At 29.8% G+C, this 21,142-nt stretch overlaps 1 protein-coding gene across 5 annotated transcripts in view; it reads right to left on the bottom strand.

The window, feature by feature from the left end:
• LOC122569041 (beta-1,4-galactosyltransferase galt-1) overlaps positions 1–20,529 on the bottom strand; it is a 161,177-nt gene extending 140,648 nt beyond the window's left edge. For all 5 annotated transcript variants that reach the window (XM_043729502.1, XM_043729497.1, XM_043729496.1 and 2 more), the window contains exon 1: positions 20,212–20,529. Coding sequence is in view for 1 of the 5 variants with exons in the window: in XM_043729496.1 (XP_043585431.1) it covers positions 20,212–20,245 (34 nt within the window). In the remaining 4 variants the exon portion in view is untranslated. The remainder of the gene's footprint in view (positions 1–20,211) is intronic.
• Positions 20,530–21,142: the final 613 nt, after the last annotated feature.

Genomic DNA, 21,142 nt, shown 5'->3' on the forward strand with positions numbered 1-21,142 from the left:
CCATATCTAATACTGATAACACAGACGTGCCAAAAGAAACAGAAATCGCTATGAAGTGCAACGAGATAATTAAAAGTACGGATACTGAGATCTCGCGTAAGTCGATAAAACGCGTAAGATCGGAAATAACCGACGACTGAAGCCACAGCACAGGTGTAATCGAAGACCCAAGCTATACTATAGAAACCCCCTAGAAACTTAATTAGGCAAACCTTAATTAGGGAGCCGAGATATAAACGGAGAAAGAAAAAAATTAAATTAATTCAAAAAATTACTAAAGCACAAAAAACAACGAAAGAAACATAGAATATGTAGTGCAAGCAGCTAAACATAGACCAATCAGGTCAAATGTTAAAAGTTTCCTTGCATAATTATGTGTATCTTCCAATGCCAAAGAGATTGCCACAAAGTATACAGAGGACGTAGAATGTCTAGCACTCCTCAATCTCTAGCTCACAGGTCGTATCATCAAGAATAGAGAAAATTAATAAAAAATTTAAAGTGACGAGAAATTACAAAGTTAAACCTACTAATGCTGATCTTTCAACGAGCTCTTCGGCTCCTTCAGAATGCTCTGATAATCGCCAGTGCTCAGCAGACGAATGTACAAAGTGAACATAAATACAGCACTGTTCTGAGTAATCTTTAAAGCGAAGCAGAATTTTACAGTGGAATACGAATAGCCTTAAAGCACAGTTTGAAATCTTACGTAAATTACTCCAAGATCACTGACCATGTATACCATGTCTGCAAGAAGCAAATTTCGAAGCAAACGAATTCATGAAAACGTTAAAAGTTTCAACGTAGCTCGAATAAATAGAACGAGTGCTCTGATTGTAAGTGACAGAATTGCAATCTGTTTGAAGCAAAAAATCAATTGCACAGAAATTAAATTAAATCCGCTTAACACCGATATTGAAGCAATTAACGTTTCGGTTATCTCGCATCAACGAGAAATTTGTATCTGCAATGCCCATATCCCCGGCAATCATCAACTCGAAGAAGCTGAGCTAGTCGACCTGATATAGTAACTTTCTAAATCATTTTTATTAGTAAAAAATTTCAGTAATACGATGCGGAGTTGCACAAATACAGATACCAGAGGGAAAATAATTGAAAACATACTACTCAAATCAAAGATCAGCTTGTTAAACACTATGGAATACACTCATTTCGACATGGCAAATGGCTCTTACAGCTCAATGGATTTAGCCTTTTGTAACCCCAGTCTTCTCGACATCATTGAATACACAACTTTAACCGATTTACACAATAGAAATCACTTTGCCAGATTTTATAATCCAGCCGAGAGGGCAATTTAAAAGAGGTGATTGATACTATGCCGCTACGAATTATTCAAGATCTTTCAATGTTACAGTACCCTAACTCCTCGAATTGTAGGAAAGCGAATCAAATACCGGAAGAGTTCGAGGAATTAGTAATCGATGTTGCAACAAAAATTTCTTTCTAAAGCGCCAAATAACTTGAAGAAAAACAGCCTTCCATGGTGAAAAGAAGAATGTCAGAACGCGATAAAAGAAAAGAAACACACTTTCAACGTATGTAAAGAGCATAAGAGCGATACAAATTTAGCAGAATTGAAACGGAGAAAAGCCATAACCAAGGTAAAAGAAACTCGCGAATTAACAATATCTCTCCGTTAAGAGAAAACACTCCATGAGATGAAACGTGGAATGGATTAAAGAAAATCAACGACTAAAGAACAAGTTCTCAAATTCCTGTGATTAAAGGCCCCAATAATTCAACTGTTACGGTTTCCATAGAAATTGCCAACCTATTTTGCCAATAATTTTGCAAGTAATTCGAGTAATGAAAATTTCGACCCAAGATTTCTCCAAATTAAAGCAGGTGTAGAAGAAGCGTTCAAAATACAAAGTTACGACACCCTCAGATGATAATCGCCGTTGATTTTGAGGAAAAGCCTAATTTACAGAAACCTTTAAACTTGCATAAACTATTTAAACCGGTAAACTAAAAAAAAAAACTTCAAAATTGAAAATTCTACTACACAAAGAAGACAATAGCAACTCGTATCATGAACAGCAAATATTCCTTGCAAAATCGATAGGTTCCTAGAAATAGATAAAGATAACGACCCTAATGTTTCCAGAACTTTATACGCTGAATTATCTAACGAATATCCAAACCACAAAGAAACTCAAAGCAATTGAACTGGATACGCGGTATGTACTCCAGAAAATAAGCTGCTATTCCCACTTCCACAAACATTTACTGTTCCCACCACTGAAGCATTTGTCGTTTTACGAGTTTTCAAGTACGTAGAAAAATCGATAGACGACGAATTTATTGGGTTAACAATTAAGTGATTGCGGATTTTGTCAATAGGTGGTATTGACAAAATCCGCAATCACTTAGTTTCCAACCCAATATTACTCTCTCTCTCTCTCTGATCGCAAAAGCGTCGTGTTAGCTTTATCAAATTTGAAAACCACTATGATATGGAAGATTGATGAAATAGATATGCAATACTCAAGTGTGCCAAGAAAGATATTTCATATTTTTGGATCCCACCACATGTTAATGTCACTGGTAACGAGGAAGCTGACTCAACAGCTAACCTGGCTATCTCGAGTATATCTACGTTAAATGATGAATCTACATTCTAGAAAGATTTTCAAAAATATCAGATTAAAGTGAGAAATGAAAAATGGAAAAGTTCAAGATCTACACTGCATCTAAACATGATCCAATTAATTCGTTCAACGTGCTGCAAAAGGAAGATTTCGGGAAGAAAGCTCTAGATTTCCTGAGAGACATTCATTTATACAACTCGCTATAAGTTTCGTGTTGCCACGTTGATCATTCTTTAACGTGGTCACTGATAAACAAATTAACATTTACACAATTTACACAATTTAACAAATTAAACAAATAATTAACAAAAAAAAACATTTGAACATTTACCATAGAAAACCTTTATGTACGTATTGTAAGAATTATACAAAACATTTTGAAATTTCATTAGCACCGTAATGCTAACATGACATAACAAGTATATATGATTCCAATTAATATTGAGGATTATTAATGTAATGGATAGCGGATTGTTTAAATGCTGTTGTAATCTCTGCGAAATATATATACACTTCCACTAAATATCTTGTAATTTCCATATACATTTTTAGATTTCTTTCGAACTTTAGCAGTAGCTGTAGTAATAAGCGAGTCTCGTGACAGAGTTAATAAAATTTCAAGATATTTTGTATAACACATGTAATATATTCATGGAAGCTTTTTACAAGTGTTTCAACGTACTTACCTTCGTGAGTGACTGTATAAAGAGCAGATACAGGTATGTAAATAGAAAAGTATAGAAAAGTATAGAAAGTTGCTATCAATGTTTGAAAATGTTGTCATGTTTTTACAGTAGCTAAACTTATAGAAATAAATACTTGCATCTTGAGGATACTAAAGTGTAGTTATCTAATGAAATTGAGAAACTAAGAATAACATGTAATTTGATCATACAGTGGTTACCAACAATTTCCAGCCAGATATGGTTGTACCTTGGAGTAACCTATACGGTAGTAAATTTCTTTTTACAAACATTTTTACAATATTGTACTTTAGAAGACGCATAAGATGGCCATACTTGTCCGAAAATTAGGTTGTCCGAAAAGTGTCTTTCTTTTACAGACACGTCTTTTACAACCACGCATCTTTATACAAACATGAAACCTAATCTGTCGAACGTTGTGATCTTTATTTTGATAGAACAAAATGGATCATACGTAATTCGATAAAATAATATAAAATGAAAAATGTTGTGCATCCATTATTTCCTTATAAAACGAAAGAAACTTTTCGAACGACCTAATATGTCAGATTTTTATTTTTGGATATGCTTTTTCTATTTGAACGATATAGTAAAATTATACTTTGGACGAAAGCTTCTGACAACCACTGTATCTAATTGAATAGTACGTATAGTTTAAATCGTTATTTAAATTATGAGACGAACGTAAGACTGTGAGTTTATTATTAATATCGAGCTGATAAGTCAAAATTTAATGCAAATTCATTATTAATTTCATATTAAGACAGTTGAATCACTAAATACAAGCATTTGAATGATATTTAAATTGTTTGATAAAAATATCTAAGAAACTATGTATATGCATATCAACGAGAAGAAGAAGAAGAAGAAATCTTTTTGTAAAAATAAAAGTTTATAAAAGTAATTGTAAAAATGCATCTGAAAACAGAGATGTAATATTATCTTTTTCATTCTTCTTTACTCTCAAATAAAATTAAAACTCGCGACATAAAATATGAAAATATTCATTTTCAATGAAATGAACGTAACTTGTAATATTAATATTAAAAGATTATGTTGCACCGAATATAAAATTAGCCTTGAAAATGTACCAAATATTTTCAAAAATGTACAAATACAACAATCACTGCCATATGCGATTATTTATGATATAGAAACTATTCTCTGAAAATAATAGATAGTATAGTTATAGGGTGTTTGATAAATTTCTTTAACTATATAAAATTTAAATTATTTTTGTAAATACTTGATTGCACAACGAAATGAAACTTGCGTTTGTGAATTAAATGAAAAGAAAGTGAATAGAAAATTTACCAAATTCTAAATTTGATTGGATTTGCGCGGAATTATAAATTGAAATTACTTTTATACAAAAGTCACTCTTTCCACGAAACAACTTTCTTAAAGATTAAACTAACAAAAAAACAGAACAAACGCCAATCGTTCAAACGCGAACTAATTTACTACAATGTTCGAAACGTTCGCTTCCGGCTCGTGTCACGGAATTAAAGTCTCGAACAAATTCGCAGCAGTGTCCTACATGGCGCAAGTATTGCAGAATAGAAAGCAAAAAAGAAATAACAGAGCAGAATAATCCTCATGTTACAAATGAAATTTAAAAAAAGATTAAATGCCGAATTTTTTTAAAACACTTGAAAATTATTTTTCCGAGTACGATTCTTATTGCTGAAATAAAAAACTACCTGTATTTGATTCGTTTGTTTGATAATAGTAGAATTGATTAATAACAATAGATGTGTAATAAATTTGATGATAAGTGATTTTCTATACGTAATCTTTTAAATTTTGACTTGGCCAATGAAATAAAAATAATAACTTTTACCAACTATGCAAATTAATTTCAATTAACCTTCCTCTCTCATACTAATGTAAACATCGTTAATATAAATATTAAATGCAGAAAAAATCAAGAGAACATAAGTGTACTTTATGGTTAGCTGTTAGAAAGTTAAAATAAAAAATTAAAGCAAACAACTAGTCGACATAATATGCTCTTAACCATAAATTAATACAAGTATATTCAACAGGAAAGTTAGTGCAAGTTATTTAATTAGCATCTACCTCTCTTTAAAGGACCCTATACCTAAAGCAATAGAATTCAGCAGCAAGAAGTTATAATACAAGTTCTAGGAACACTCTTCTAACCAAGTTTACATCATATTTGTATGCTGCTATTTAATCAACCTAATGAGTCATTTACACACATACGGGTACATGCGTGCAATGTACGGTACTGCTAGAAAAACGTATTCGAGAATGAAATAAAAAAGCTGGAAAATATTCATATTCCATGTTATTACATATATTGCACCTGGCAGTGTATAGACTGAACTATTTCGTACGTCTTTTAACGTTAACTAGTGGGCGTCTCTTAATTCTCCTATCTTCAAGGTTATCAGATATACATTTGCACATATACTCGATCGCTTCTCATTAAAATTAATATAGTTAAAGAAAAAAAAGAAACGATTATCGAACGATCGAGCAACGATCGTCATCTGATTCATTTTTTTCTCTTTTCTAGCTTTGAAGGAATCAAATGGAAAAAAACGAAATGAATCATAATCGTCAGTGATTGAATTGCGTAGCAAGCATGTACGTAGGAATATTTTAAAAAATTGTTAAATAACGTTGTTTTAAAATTACTTTTTGAAGTTATTCGTAAAAAAATATATATAGTGTCAAACAAAAGTATCAGTACTGGAGATCTTCGTATAGAATTCTTTGCAAATCTCTAAAGTATGTGATTCTCTATTTAAATCTTTAAGATATAATTTTAAAATTATATAAAATGTATTTATGTAAAATATAAAAATATATTTACGTAAAATATAATTTTTGTTTCACTAAAAATGCAGCTTCATATCTAGTTCATTGCTTTTTCTTTGTTATAACTACTCTTAAAATTCATGGTATACTTACATTTTAGAGTCGACAATTATATTTTACAAAAAAATTAAATAGAAAATGGAGAAAATAGAGAATACGTTTCTTACAGATCGGCAATGAATTTTACACGATGATCTTAGCTGTGCAAATACTCAGGACTCTACTTAGACACACAACTTACATGGAAACAACGTATTAAATCAATTATAGACAAAATACGGATAAAAAGGAGACAGATGTACTGACCAACTAGTCGAAACTCTAAACTCAGCATAGGAAATAAACTAAAAATCTACAAAACGATAATAAAACCAATTTGAACGTACGGAATACCGCTATGGGGGAAAGACCTAAAAATACCAACGGTCAAAGAAGAAATCAACAGGTACGCAGAAAAATACAAGAAAAGAAGACTAAAAAGAAATTACTAAAGAAATAAAATAGTCAAACTCGAAGATGGTATCCTGCTGGGGGTAGCCATCCACATGTTATTTAGCAATTAAGCTAGAAAAATTTACCCAATGTCCAACTGGATAAAGTGTAAAGTACAAATTAAGTAATAAAAAAAAAATACTTTCGTCTGGCACTATGTATTTTTAAAATATCATAAATGTTCCGTGCTATATTTTATTCGAAATTATTTGAAACTGATTTATTTGTCAGTCGGTGAAATAAATTATTTACTATTTAAGAGTATGTGTATTTGTTGATCGATTTTGATGGAAATAATAGATTTACTATATACAGTGAGCTTGTTTCATATTAATATCATTATACGTTTATACACTACGTCTGTTAGTTGCGTTTTTTTCCATTAATGTACACCACTCCTTTTAGATGTTATCTGAAAAAGAAACTTTTGGTTAACAAGTAAACGTTATTTCATAAAATAATCGGCTCCTCAATTTATCCTACTCAAAATTATTCGTCTATCATTAACCGGATAAAAAACGTAGCATTAATTGAAACATATGTACATGATATTTATCATATAGTAGTTTGAAACATTTATTATTAAGAAATTATTATTTCAAATACAGTTTTCCCGAGTTTATTCTGCATTATGAAACAAATATGAAAATCAGTATACGAAAATGTTCTAAATGAATATTATTATATTATGAACTTAAATATACGAAAACTGGAATACATATGTATTCAAGTAATAGCTTTTCACGTAAAAATATGTCATATATGAACAGAAAATAATTAGAATTAAATTCTTAGATCTATCAGATCTAAGTAATATTTGCAAAGTTTCTAACATTTTGTGAATATTTACGAGACAAAAATATAATACTTTTAATCTTGAATCTAAAAGGAGATAAATTCGACTCAATGTATAATAAAAAAAAAAAGAAAAATACGAAAGGAAGACAAAAAATGAGTGATAAATGAGACAGACAACGTAAACAGAAAACCATACTAAATCGAACCGAGAACGTATGAAGTTTGCAATAACCACAAATTGAAAAGTAAAAATTACAAGTTACGGACTTGAAACGCGAATTGATAATTAAAAACTGAAAAATCGAAGAACTGAATCGAATGCAGCTAAAAAAGTATTAATTTCCAACTGGTATCATTGAATCGTAGACAATATACGAAAGTTCGAATTAAATCACTTAATTGTAAAATATTTAGTTCTAATTTGTGTCTTATATGATTTTGTATTTTATATGATGAAACACTGTCAATGATATTTCTGACATAAAATACAGAACTAGAGATAAATGCCTGTTAGAGTTAGTCGCCTGTGATGCCCAGTTGAAGGTTCAAATTATAAATACGAAAATCACATACTAAGAATTATTAAAAATTCAGGGTCAGAGTTCTATTGTACATTATGGTTTTTAATTATTTTAATTATAGATTTCAAGTTCTCGTTTCGTTAAGAACACGAAGCACGATAGATGCACCGACATTGATAAATGATTTATCGTCATTTTTAAAACCTCGAGGGCGTAGGATAATAAAGAACTCAAGTGGATTATTCACGCTGTGATTAACAGCGGAAGACTTTTCACCACCGACAGAATCATTAACAGGCAGCGAAGATTCATAGCCGAAAAGTCATTCAAGCTACGTGATGTCTAATTCGAGAAAGCAATTCCCTTGTTGTATATCTAACAGTTCAACGATAAGCCGGTGATTTAATGCTTCTAATCATAGATGAACGTGGAAGATCTGTAAGAAGAAACAAATGTGTAGTCATTCATCGCGAAGGCTATTCTTATAGTACGAACTCTTCATACATTAATTCATGTGCTATATAGATACCTATTAATTAACGCGTACGTGAACATATAATTTGCATTTGAAATTTATTAAGCCAGCAGATATTAAATATACCAGGCTATTAACTTATTTGTATTAAGCGAAAGTAAATTTGTTAAATTTGCATTAAGGTTAAATTTGCATTCCGGAGAGCATCGATCACTTCTGCAGTCAGTCTGTGATATTTTATCGGAATTGAAATATATCGTAATTCACATAAAAATAGTGGGAGTATGAGCTAATATTTTACTACCATCGAAATTATCTAGAAAATACAGACCTTTAAACTTACCAATTTTTAACCATTTTTACGATTCCTTCGCAATATCATTTGTTTTTTCATTTCTTTACGAGCAAATTTTTATCCTCGCGACTATTTTATTTTCTCTTGGTTTTAATTGTAAAAAAAGCTATCCGTCTTAACTGTACTTTTCTCTTATTCGTAAAGTGGTTTTTGCAATATAAAAGTTATTAAAAATATATAATTTATTTTATTTCGGAAGGTATAAAGTAAGTATTGAGTTGGCAACTAAGTGATTGCGGATTTTGTCATTAGGTGGTATTGAGAAAATCCGCAATCACTTAGTTGCCAACCCAATATGAAGAAATGTAAACAATAAAATGTTCTTCTTTTACCTATGAATATATCCCTTATGATTAATTTGATATAACGAAGCAACGACAAATTTTTCCTTTTCAATTTCCTTAAATTTATCATGTTAGAATTTATAAATAATATTTGTAGATAGCAGAGCATCAGAAAAATTTTTGAATAAAAGTATAATAGAGAAGAAGATAATGTAATGCAGAATAAAAACTGACGTGCTTAACATCAATTTTAAATCGCTTTTACGTTACATGCATAAGCACACGGCAAAAAATCATTTTTTATTTTCTGAGAAAGTGTAAACTATAAGTACGCGATAAGAAATACCTTTCCATTGGTATGCGAGGAAATAAAACGTTTGTCGTATAATAAAACGTCGATCATGTTTAAAAGCTTTTTCTGAAACGAGCTTACTCTCCGGCAAATAAAATATCACACGTTTCCAATAGTGAGAACGAAATGAAAAAATTTCCCCTATTTTTATACTCAATTTCGACATTTTCACGACTTTCACGCCAACATACAACATATATATGTAATTTATCAACCACGACGATTCGTCATTGGAATTGCTTTGAAAAAAAAAAAAAAATGGAGGAAACTACGATTATTATTCACTGTTATCTAAAAAAAAAAGAAAGAAATTTAAACATATCTTCTCAAAAATTGATACTTTCTAAATTAATCCACTTTTATCGTACGTGATTAATATACGAAACTACATGCTCCGAATAAACCATCGATCATTCTGAATAAACATCGAAGTCCAAATGGAATTAGAAACTAATACGCGATTATGATTAATGCCACTAAATATGATGCAATTCGAGGAAACCCATATTATCTAATTAAGTCACGCATAACTTTATGATGGATTACATTTATAACTAATTTATATTTACTACGATCATTTTTAATTCTATTCAAACGTAGCATCGTGCAAAAGATTCACTTTATATTTTACAAGAATTTTCACCTTATATTCTACTATTTCAAAAGCGACATGTAACAGAATTTTGGCTAACGTCGGGTATAAGGACATAGCAAGCAAACGAAAGCAGCACAATAAAAAAAAAACATCGTTGTACATATAGTTACTATGTATATGGTATTACTTCAAATTCTTGAAAATATTTTTCGAACAGCAAGCGAAGAATTTCTCTGGATGGGAAGTTTCGCGCGACACTGTACCACAAGATTCCAATCGTACAAACCTTGCTACACCTTCGCACACTATTTCCAACAACACACAAATATTTGAGTTTAGGTATCGGTATTGGATTCTGTGATATCTATCAAGGAGAAATTTTCTTTATAAATAAAACGTATGTGTATGTGTTTTCACGTTTTAAATAGGTATTATACCCAAAAATGTAAATGAAAGTAATAAAAGAAATCTGAAATACGCGGTAATTGAGGATACGTTGCAACGATAAAATTGCAATGATCTATAAACATTTTTCCTGTATTAGCCATAATACATTGATAATAAACCATTATCAGTTAAAATAAATTTATAATTCCATGTTGTATTTATAGTTCCATATCACATGATGAGAGTATATGCAAATTTGCTGCAGAACTACTGTTCCATTTTTTGTTAGTTTTTCAGTAACTTTGCTTTTAAAAATCAGAATACCATTTCAAAATTACTTTTTATTTAATTTAATTTCGGCTATATTCGTTAAATTCTTTTCGGCTAATGGCTCTCTCGAAACGGCTAATAACATTTGCTTAATCTGACAATTTGTATATTTCAGTAAATTCAAACATGCAGTGCATATACTTTTCAATGATCTATTAGAAAAATCATGCGAAATATGCAAAACTATGTGAAATAAATAAGTGGTTAAAATCTGCTAAGGGTAAAATTTTATTTTATTACTAATCTTCCATAAAAGTATGGTTGTGCATAAATAAACGTACAGAATGAATTTGGAAACTTGCAGCAAGTAGTAAGATTCATATAATGGTAATCCTTACATAACGAACCAGCTAGATGCAGCAATTAAAAACAAATTTGTCGAATGAATCAACGTTGTTTCTCAACAAGACAAACACGCTACATCTCATGCATTGATGAAGAGCCAACAAGGATTTTCGATCTTTGGCTTCAACGAATCTATTCACTGAACGTAATACAGCTCGTTCATCCTGGTTTTTGCTAAACTTCAGTAGCCACTGGATACTTGCGATGTACACTGAATATCTAAAAAAAACTATTTAGAAAAATGTACTACGAGAAAGCGGACCTCGAAGAAAGAGAATCTTGAAAAAAGTATTTATGCTATCCGACACAAAACGAAAAATCGGGGAAATAAGATGTTGATTATAGCAAACGAATTCCTTAAGGATGTTTATTTAACATAGAAATTTCGTTATTATTATCACTTTTATTATACTTTACACAATCATCCACGAATATTAATTAAATTTACGCAATAAAGACATCGGTTTACTTCGATATTTTACAGTATTAAGCCACCAGTTACCAAAAAAGTAAAGAGCTTACATACATTAAAACGCCGAAATTGATCATTTCTTTAGCTTTTTATATATACTATTGGGTTGGCAACTAAATGATCGCGGATTTTGTTATTAGGTGGTATTGACAAAATCCGCAATCACTTAGTTGCCAAACCAATATATGTTAGATAATTTCTTTAATAGCTTTTCGAACGCTGAGAACAATCTTACGAAAGGAATTCACCGCATAATAAAGTTATAGAAGAATCATCGACGAGATGACGAGTGCGGGAATTCACTAAGGACAGGGAAACTGTACGCGATCGTAAGCATTCGATTCGTTACGGAGGAGTTGAAGAACGTGTCTGCGATTTCATTGCAAATGATAAACGCATCGAATGAACCAGATTGCCATTTTTTGCAAAACTTGAGTTGTTTGGTCGATAACGCTTCGCAAGAAACGATGATTTAAGAAACTACGTGAGACAATGGTTGTATGAACTGGCGAGTGTATGACAAAGATATACAAAAATTGAATGAGTGTTTAAATAGGGCTGATGATTGTATTGGAAAATAACTTAGTACATATACTGAAGTTACGAATAAAGAAAATGCATTTTTAAAATAGAAATTTGCATTCTTGTTATTTCAAAACTGGTACCATTTTCTGAAAGACCTTCGAGATATTAAAAATAGCTAATGAATTAAGAATTCTGCACGAGCATGTTATTTATAAGATTGCCATAAATTTCGTTGAAAATTTTGCTAATAAACGCTCCGATATTACGCAACGTATGAAGGAGGCATATATACCGGGTGTGACGACATAAAAGATAAAATTATGAACAGCCATACATTTAATGAAGATGACTGCGCGAATAAACTGAACATTCTAATTCGCCCTATATAGAAAATTTAATCTTCCGCTTGTAATGGCGCAAATGCATCAACAATACATTTATAAGTTTATATTTACACGTTTACAGGGATATTTAACCCGAGCGGAAGCAAAATTGATAACAAAAGATTAGCCTCGATTACCCGTACACATTATGAATCGTTAATTCCTCGATCATGGTCCGACAGTCATTAAAATGCGCGCAAAGTTACAGCTAAAATATTAATAACACGTACTGAATATACAGCCGACTGATTAAAACCTTTGGGTTTATTAATAATTCAACAGAGATACGTCATTAACGTAATAATTTCGTAATAGCGTTCATCCAAATCCTACCGTCGTGTGTGTTTTCTCTTTTTGCGTTCAAGTATTATTATTAAGTATAATTAGCATAATACAATAGGAAAAGAGCGCATCTAACAAGCTAACAGCACAATAAACGAAGAGAATGTAAAATCGTGTTAAAGAATTACACGTATCGTCATCAACAAATCAGCGTGATCAACGAAAATGATCAAAAAACACACATGGACCAGATTATTTTGTAGAACACTAATTTCTCAACAATATTTCTATTTTAGAATATATTTACATTATCTATTCGTCAATAAGTTGATAATATTAAATTTCTTTAAATCTAAACCCAGACTAGAAATATAATTGTTTTTTAGACGCGTTTGTCTGGAAGTAATTTATATTAATATTTCAATAATTTTTCTTGAGATAGCAATAAACGCTTGAGCTACGTTTGCAATCGGTTTGAACAGAAAGATACAAGTATCGATTGATCGACAAATTTGTAGTATAATAAGATTTTCTCAATGTAATCTAAAAAACAAAGTCAAAGAAACAATATAGAATAAGAAATAATTACGATGTAAAATGATACAAGCTAATATAAAAATTATCGACGAAACTTTCTTTTATATCGATTTTCATAACTCGTGTGTACGATCATTTTACCAATAAAAAACCAATAAAACCAAAAAAAAAAGATTAATAATTGACAATTGAAGTCCTACGAACTTAAAAGCTTAGGAATTAGATAATTCTCAATCTCTCAACAGGAATTCAAAATAAAAATACTACGTCATAACATTGGGTTGGCAACTAAATGATTGCGGATTTTATCATTAGGTAGTATTGATCACTTAGATGCCAATCCAATATATTCAATTTGAATAAAAATGTATTTTCTATACGTATACGTTAAAAATTAATAGATACTTTGTGCAAAGAGCTAAGAAACATAATGATGCAGGTTAATCCACTGTTATCTTTAATGAAATAGCGTTCTACGTTTGTTATTACAAAAATGTAATTATATCTTTCGAACTATGGAAACGTATCCCGCCAAAGGATATCGTTGTAACTTAATTAATTACGAAACTTTCATGATAAAATGGTGCCTGGTGAGATGATGATTTTAAAAGTTGAAATACTAACTGACTAAAGTAACTAAATTAAAATGCTCGATATCTTGACCTACACCGCTATGATATTCAACCCGTGTTATGCACCCTAATACTCAAATAAAAAGAAATTTCGTACGAGCAAATTTTAGCCCGCACTTGTAACCTGCGCTGGACAAATCAAATATTAATTGAACTTGAGTCGCAACGCGTGCATACTGGGCGAGCCCGGAATTAAATTCCGTGGAAAAAGGAAGCGAACTACGGTGAAATTTTATCCCCACACACCTTCAACTTGTTTCCACTGTCCGAATCGTCCCGTTTACGAGTTGCATCGTGAATTCCACGTGCCAATCCGCATTCCTTTGAAACAGTTCGTTTGATACACTTTCGTGAATAATATATAACCGTGTGCTGCGCTGCAACACGCATGTTTGCGTAGCCGACGATAAGCATAAAAGCAAGTTTGATACGAGTGATGTCGGTAATCAATCGGAAATTGCTAACAAAGTTTCAATGGGAATGTAAGGTGCGCCGAATCGAAACCGAAACATTTCTCTGCTCGTATCGGAACACGTTGAACGTCTCTAAGCGGAATGTTCTTTGCTTCGATGCGAAAAATGATTGATTAAAACTAGTAATCAAATTTATTAATTGAATGATTTCTCTGCAAGCAAAAACACGATGAGTGAAATTTCCTATTTTTTGAAGGGGGCAATTTTAAAATCCACTACATTATCGATCTATCTCATATTAGCAAAATTATCTGTACGTTGTACTTCACTTTCGAGCTAAATATATGTTCCTTTCAAAGTTTTCAAAATATTACTCGTTATAGCATTACGATATTAAATATATCGAAATATTGTCTGCCTTAATCACACTCGCTAATTACACCTTTGGCTTCTATAAAACTTCTTCAATTTGTCGACTATTTTTAAAAGACTTAGAATCTTGGCTCTGATAGCCTATTTTAATTTTCTTGCAGGCTATTTTAAAGATAAATAAATATTGCATGTATCTATTACAAAGGAGTGGTACTATGAGTAAAATCTGAAATAGTGAGACCTACTTACACAGCTTAATTTCGTTTCTTTTTTCCTTTGTGTCGTGACAAATAAGAGAATAATTCAGAAAATAATTAGGTGAGACTCTCTGTACAATATAATATAATTGAATTAATAGGTTTTTTGAATATGATTTAAAAAATAGAAAATACTAACTAACTGCTGTATATAAACGATTTGATACTAACATAATAACATGTGTATTGAATTATTAAGATAATAATGTAAAGTTGTAAGTGTCTTAAGGTAAGTCGTATCAAATTAGGTATGTTCTGTACACCACAAATTTGGGCTACCATCTTTGCCGAGTTTTATAAAATTATTTATGCAAAAAAAAACGTTATTTCGTAAAAATCTAATGATGCATAAATTTTCATCAATCAAAATCAAATCTGTCTGTATTAATTCCATTAATTACTATTTTTTATATAGCGCTGCAAATGTATATTATAATTTGTATATTATTATTTATTTATAATATTACTCTGTTATTATTTTTTAATATTTATTTAAATCGCAATCGAGAATTTAATTTTCTAATTGAAACGTTATTCTCCAAGGATACAAGATAAATCACAAGTAACAATACGCAATTCCTTTTCATTTAACTTAACAAACCAATTACTATTTTAAATTACTTTCAAGATGAAATTCTACAAACATTTAATTTTCAACCTCTTCATAGACGATGGGAATTATTTTTCCTGTCAATTAAATTCACATATATAAATAATACAAAAATATATTTCTATTTCTGCAGCTTGATCCAGTGAATACAGCCAGCGGAAATCGTAGCACTTACTACATACATCCTCCCATTTGTAAGGGATGATACAAAGAAGAAATACATTGATTTCTGTTTAAAAAAATGTCTACTAAAAGGATATTATGTAGTTAACTGTATTCTATTTAATATCTCGTGTACTGGAATTTTTGTTTTGTCACAAAAATATAAATTGTATTCATAAAAGTTATATAATATAAGTTACATAATATAAAATATAAAGAACTGTGTTCTATTTAATATCTTGTGTACTAGAATTTTTGTTTTGACATAAAAATATAAATTGTATTCATAAAAGTTATATATATATATATATATATATATATTATGAATAGAATTTATATTTTTGTGACAAAATTAAAATTCCAGTACACAAGGTATGAAATAGAACATAGTTACCTACATATATACTATATATGTATATTACTATATATATATATTACTATGTAATATTATTATATATAACTATATATAACGTATTTAGTGTATATGTATATTTGATATATAATATCTAGTATATACTATTTATTATAATAAGTAGTATAGTATAGTAACAGTAGTCTAGTATATACTATTTATGATTAAATAAGATTAATAATATAATATGTATATAAATTGATTTTCTTCTTGATTTTTTACTTTTCACAAGATCCATAGAAAACGCTATTACTTTCTTACCTACACGACACCGATGAAATACAACAGAGTATAGTAATGGCTAAAGCAAAAAAATGTTGAGAGACGTAGACACATAAATATATAGTTTTTAACACGGGGTTATAGAAAATTCAACAAAACTCACTTAACTGTACGCAAGGAGCTGTGAATCAATAAGAATCAATATGAGAAAAGTTAGTGCGCGTGAAATTGGGAATCAAAATACGTATGTTCTACGTAATCTTTTAAATGAATCGGCGAAAATTTATTTTGCAACAAATAATGAAAGAAATACAATTGTTTCGGATTATATATTAACGCGTGTAGAATAAATGTTTTGTAATAAATGCGCTTTCTTCCTTTTTTTATTTACAGGAAAATTTCCCAAAAACCTTAACTCTCGCGTGAAATATCTTATGTTCTATGTATTTCTTTCGAAATTAGAACTTGGTGTTCAAAATATTATTACTCGTATATCTAACTCTTATACACATAAATATTTTCTAACAAGTACAATTTAAAAAAAGTATGTAAAACGACTACTGAATATGAAATTTTGTTACTTGGATTATTTTTTCGTTACGTCGTTACAAATTGAAATTTTGTTATTTTTGTTGCAAATAAAACATTCGATGTAAAGTATATGTTTTCTATAGTAAACGTATTTTTATAAATGTTTTCATAAAAAAGCATTACAAAAATATTATTATCTACATAAATAAATGAATAATTTTTCATCGGACGTTCCTGATTCCTTAAAATATTTCAAACCAAACAAATTATTTGTATTGCAAAATCTCCAAGATATTTACTTCAATTTGCACAATTTAACATAAGTTATAACTCTATTTATTTTAGATTAGCTTGAACTCCTTTCTGAATTTGTTAATTTTAAGACGTGCATAATCTCACTATTACGTAGAAGCTATGACAAATTTAAATTGTCTATTTGATCCAAGATATTGCTTGTACAAAATAGTGAAAAAATATTAAAAAATCTATTCATGACATTGTGTATAAAAAATAGCTGACGAAAATATGAAATTCCTTTTTATCTTTGCTACAAACATTTATGATAAAAAATACTGAGAAAGTAGCATAACCATCTTCTGTAATAAAATATATAAACAAATCAAACTAATATAATTATTTATAACAACCTTTTGGTATTGAAGCTATATATTACGTATTTATTGATACATAGAAAATTTATCTACATTGAAATTATATCAAAGAGATATTAGCTATTAACATTAATATTCATAAAGAATATTGATATTATCAAGTAATAACATATGAACTACTGTAAAATTATATTTGAATTATCGTAAATTAATATTTTAAATTAGATATTACTGTTCAATACTAATACATGAAAAAAAACAACTGTTCTATGTAATTCTTACAATTAAGGTTCTTTAGATTTTATAGTTACCGCAGGCTACTTGACGTAACTAAAACAGGATAACTAAGAACCTGAAAACTATTTCACATTGAACAAAATCTCTAAAGTGTTACTTTGAAGGATTTTTCAGGGACGAAACTCGAAACAGTTAAGCTATCTATTCAAATTAGATGTATCTTTCAACCAAGTACGTAGTAAGATTTTATTTTCCTATATTTATTTAAAAATTTTTTTTTACAATAAACCATAGGAACTTTTGTATATCATATGTTCTCATAATAACTTAAAATTGACACGAATTTTTTTCTTACCATTGTATTCTCCCAATTATCGTCTAAATAGGTTTTAATTTTATTGTGTAGAAACAATTATTTGTTACTTACCAAATATGCTATATAAAGAATAGAATAAACGTAATGTAGAGGTTTCAGTTTATTTAAAAAGTAAAAGTAAGATAATAAATCTGTATTAATTATATCTACTAACATAATAAAACTAAAAATACTAAAAATTATACTGTTCTATTCAACATATATATAGTAATATGTATATGATATGAACTAATAAAATAGAAAACTGATTGAACAATAATTAGAATGATTCATCCAATTTCTCAATAATTTCCATTAAACTATTAAATGATGAATTTCACTCTGTTCAGTACCACCATATTAAATGCGGGGCATCAACCTCATTTCCAGCATTTAATTAATTCGCCAAAATTATCTAGAAATCTAATGAACTTCTAATTATAGGTATCCTAATTACGGTGCATTATTGTGCGTCATTTCTTTACGATATAATAAATGTTCATCCATTACACTAAACATTAAATTGTCCATTATAGAAATTTCTATCTGACTTCAATTTTAAAATTAATACGTTGAAAATATTTTTAATTTTTAAAATGAAACTTATCCAATTACAGTGTAGAATTTTTAAAATTGAGACTTTACAAGCAAATGAATCAAGGGGATTTTTTATATGGCTTAAGAAGGGACATCGAGAGCACCTGTTTGTACGTGATTAAAAAGTCTACAAGCATCTTTATTTTCTATTTAATAATTTCAATTACATGATATGAACAAAATTGTTAAGTAAAAATTAAATAAAGCTACATTGATTCTAATTACGATTTTTAATATTTGTAATTAATATTTCTAATTTTCATTAATTTCTTCTTTAATTAATAATCTAATATAATTTCGTTTATATTTTTATAAGTCATTCAAAATTCATGAATATAAATATAAAATTCATGAATTTCCTCTCCATATCTTGTTACTTACCAAAATATTAATTATAATTCCATTTATACTTTTCCAATTTTTATAATTCGTTTTATAAAATATTTCAAATAATATACAAATAGAAAATCTTCACACATCTCTAATTTCTTTTTGTTTAAAAATACTTTTCAACAACTATATATTTTAAATGAATGGAACACGGTTGATAATTATGCACGAGGTCGGCAAGATCGTTCGATTAAATTAAAATTTGTCCTGGCTACTCTTGTCATTCATTAAGTGGTATACACATACGTACATAAGTATGTCAGCAGTATGTTGACTTCCGTTGTCACAATGTATATAATCAAAAATTGGTATCTGAACTGCACGTAGTCTACACAAAAGTTTGTTATTGCCTGTTACGTCTTTTCAGTTGATTTGTATTAATAGATGTCTTGTTTTTCCCATTAATATATCATCACGATAAGTGAAACTAATAAATTAAAAATAATATAAAATTTTTTATGTATTTCTACGATATATAACATTCTACGATTCTATCAGATACTATGTAAATAATAAGCAATATTATTAAATTAAAACTGTCACATAATTTTTTATGACTAAAATACAGCCTTTATTTCGTATTTTTAATAAAAACGATATCACCTGTACTCCAATTAGAATTATTTCAATTTTTAAACGTACGAAATTATAACAGTGATTGGTGCAAGAAAATTTATCCAACAATTTCTAATCACAAGGAAAATATTTTTGAAACAAATTCCAATCGATATTTACACTTAACCTACTAAAATCGAAAAGGAGAATCAATTTCTAATTCTAAAATATCAAAGAGAATTGTTAATCGATTCGAATGACAGAAGATTAAAAAATGAAACAAGAGGATACAAAATAAACTAAAAGTCCAAAGAAAATACAGAAAGTTGGTTTGATCTGAAGGTTAGATCGACTATGGACATCCGAATCGTGACACACATGTACGATTCCACGAGACAACCTTTCGTCCTCGTATATCGGTTAATCGTGACAGAAATTGGACTGTCAAGTACATTAACCTTTATAGGAAAGTGTTTGGCACGAGTTCGAATTACGTCCCGGTAATCACATTTCGCGGAATGACATTGACAAATAAAATTCAAAAATTACTCACGATTACGCAGCAACACTCTCCAGCTGGCCCGCATTTCCCGTGTTCAATCGGTGTACCGGCATCTTTTTGACAGTCGTCGTTACTCGTGATCTTTTAGCTCATTGCTTCATCGCGATCGCATTGACGGTCGCCTCGTCGTAAACAAAAAATATAACAACACCGACAAGCGATGATTCACCGGAACCGGGGATCTTGTTCCCTACGAATTGACGCGAACGAACCCGCGCGAGGAAACACAACCGAATGCGAAAGCGGACGTACTAGGACAACGTCCTCAACTTGCCTGTCGTTGAGGGCGCCGCGACGCTTATCGCGTTGTAAACGGTCGCCCACTGGCGCACACTCCTAGGGCGAGTGCATCGATCGAAGCACCCTCTACTATCCAGCTTCCTTATTGGTCGATCATCGATGCGCGCGCAACTATGAACGTGAGATATTTTTTGCGCATGCGTACTCGCGCGGGGAAAAAAGGGCGCGGAAGCACCCTCGCGCGATATATTTTTAACTTTTATATTTTAATACCATTGAATCATGTCAAATCAGTCGATAATTTATATTGATGTAAGAAAAAGAAATGAGAAATCTATTTTCAAATAGTAGAAAGAGGATGTTCCACAGTTATTAACGAAAAATTTAGTTATACTCTATCCGCGTCGTTTTTTAATTGAATGATAACATGGCATGAAAATAAAAGAATTATTGCAATAATTTAAACAATCAGCTTTAAAACAATACGCAATTTTACTGCTTCGTATTTATGTATTTGTACATATGTTTGTATTTGTACATGTATTTGTGCATATATGTAATAAACTGAATTTTGATAAATGATATAATGAAACAAAGAAGTATAATGTTAAATAATAGCTTAATTTAACTATTGTACGTACACAGTAGATAATCTCGATATTTTTGTTGCGCAATCAGTGTG

Source organism: Bombus pyrosoma, linkage group LG7 (assembly GCF_014825855.1).
Source record: "Bombus pyrosoma isolate SC7728 linkage group LG7, ASM1482585v1, whole genome shotgun sequence".
Lineage (NCBI taxonomy): Eukaryota > Metazoa > Arthropoda > Insecta > Hymenoptera > Apidae > Bombus > Bombus pyrosoma.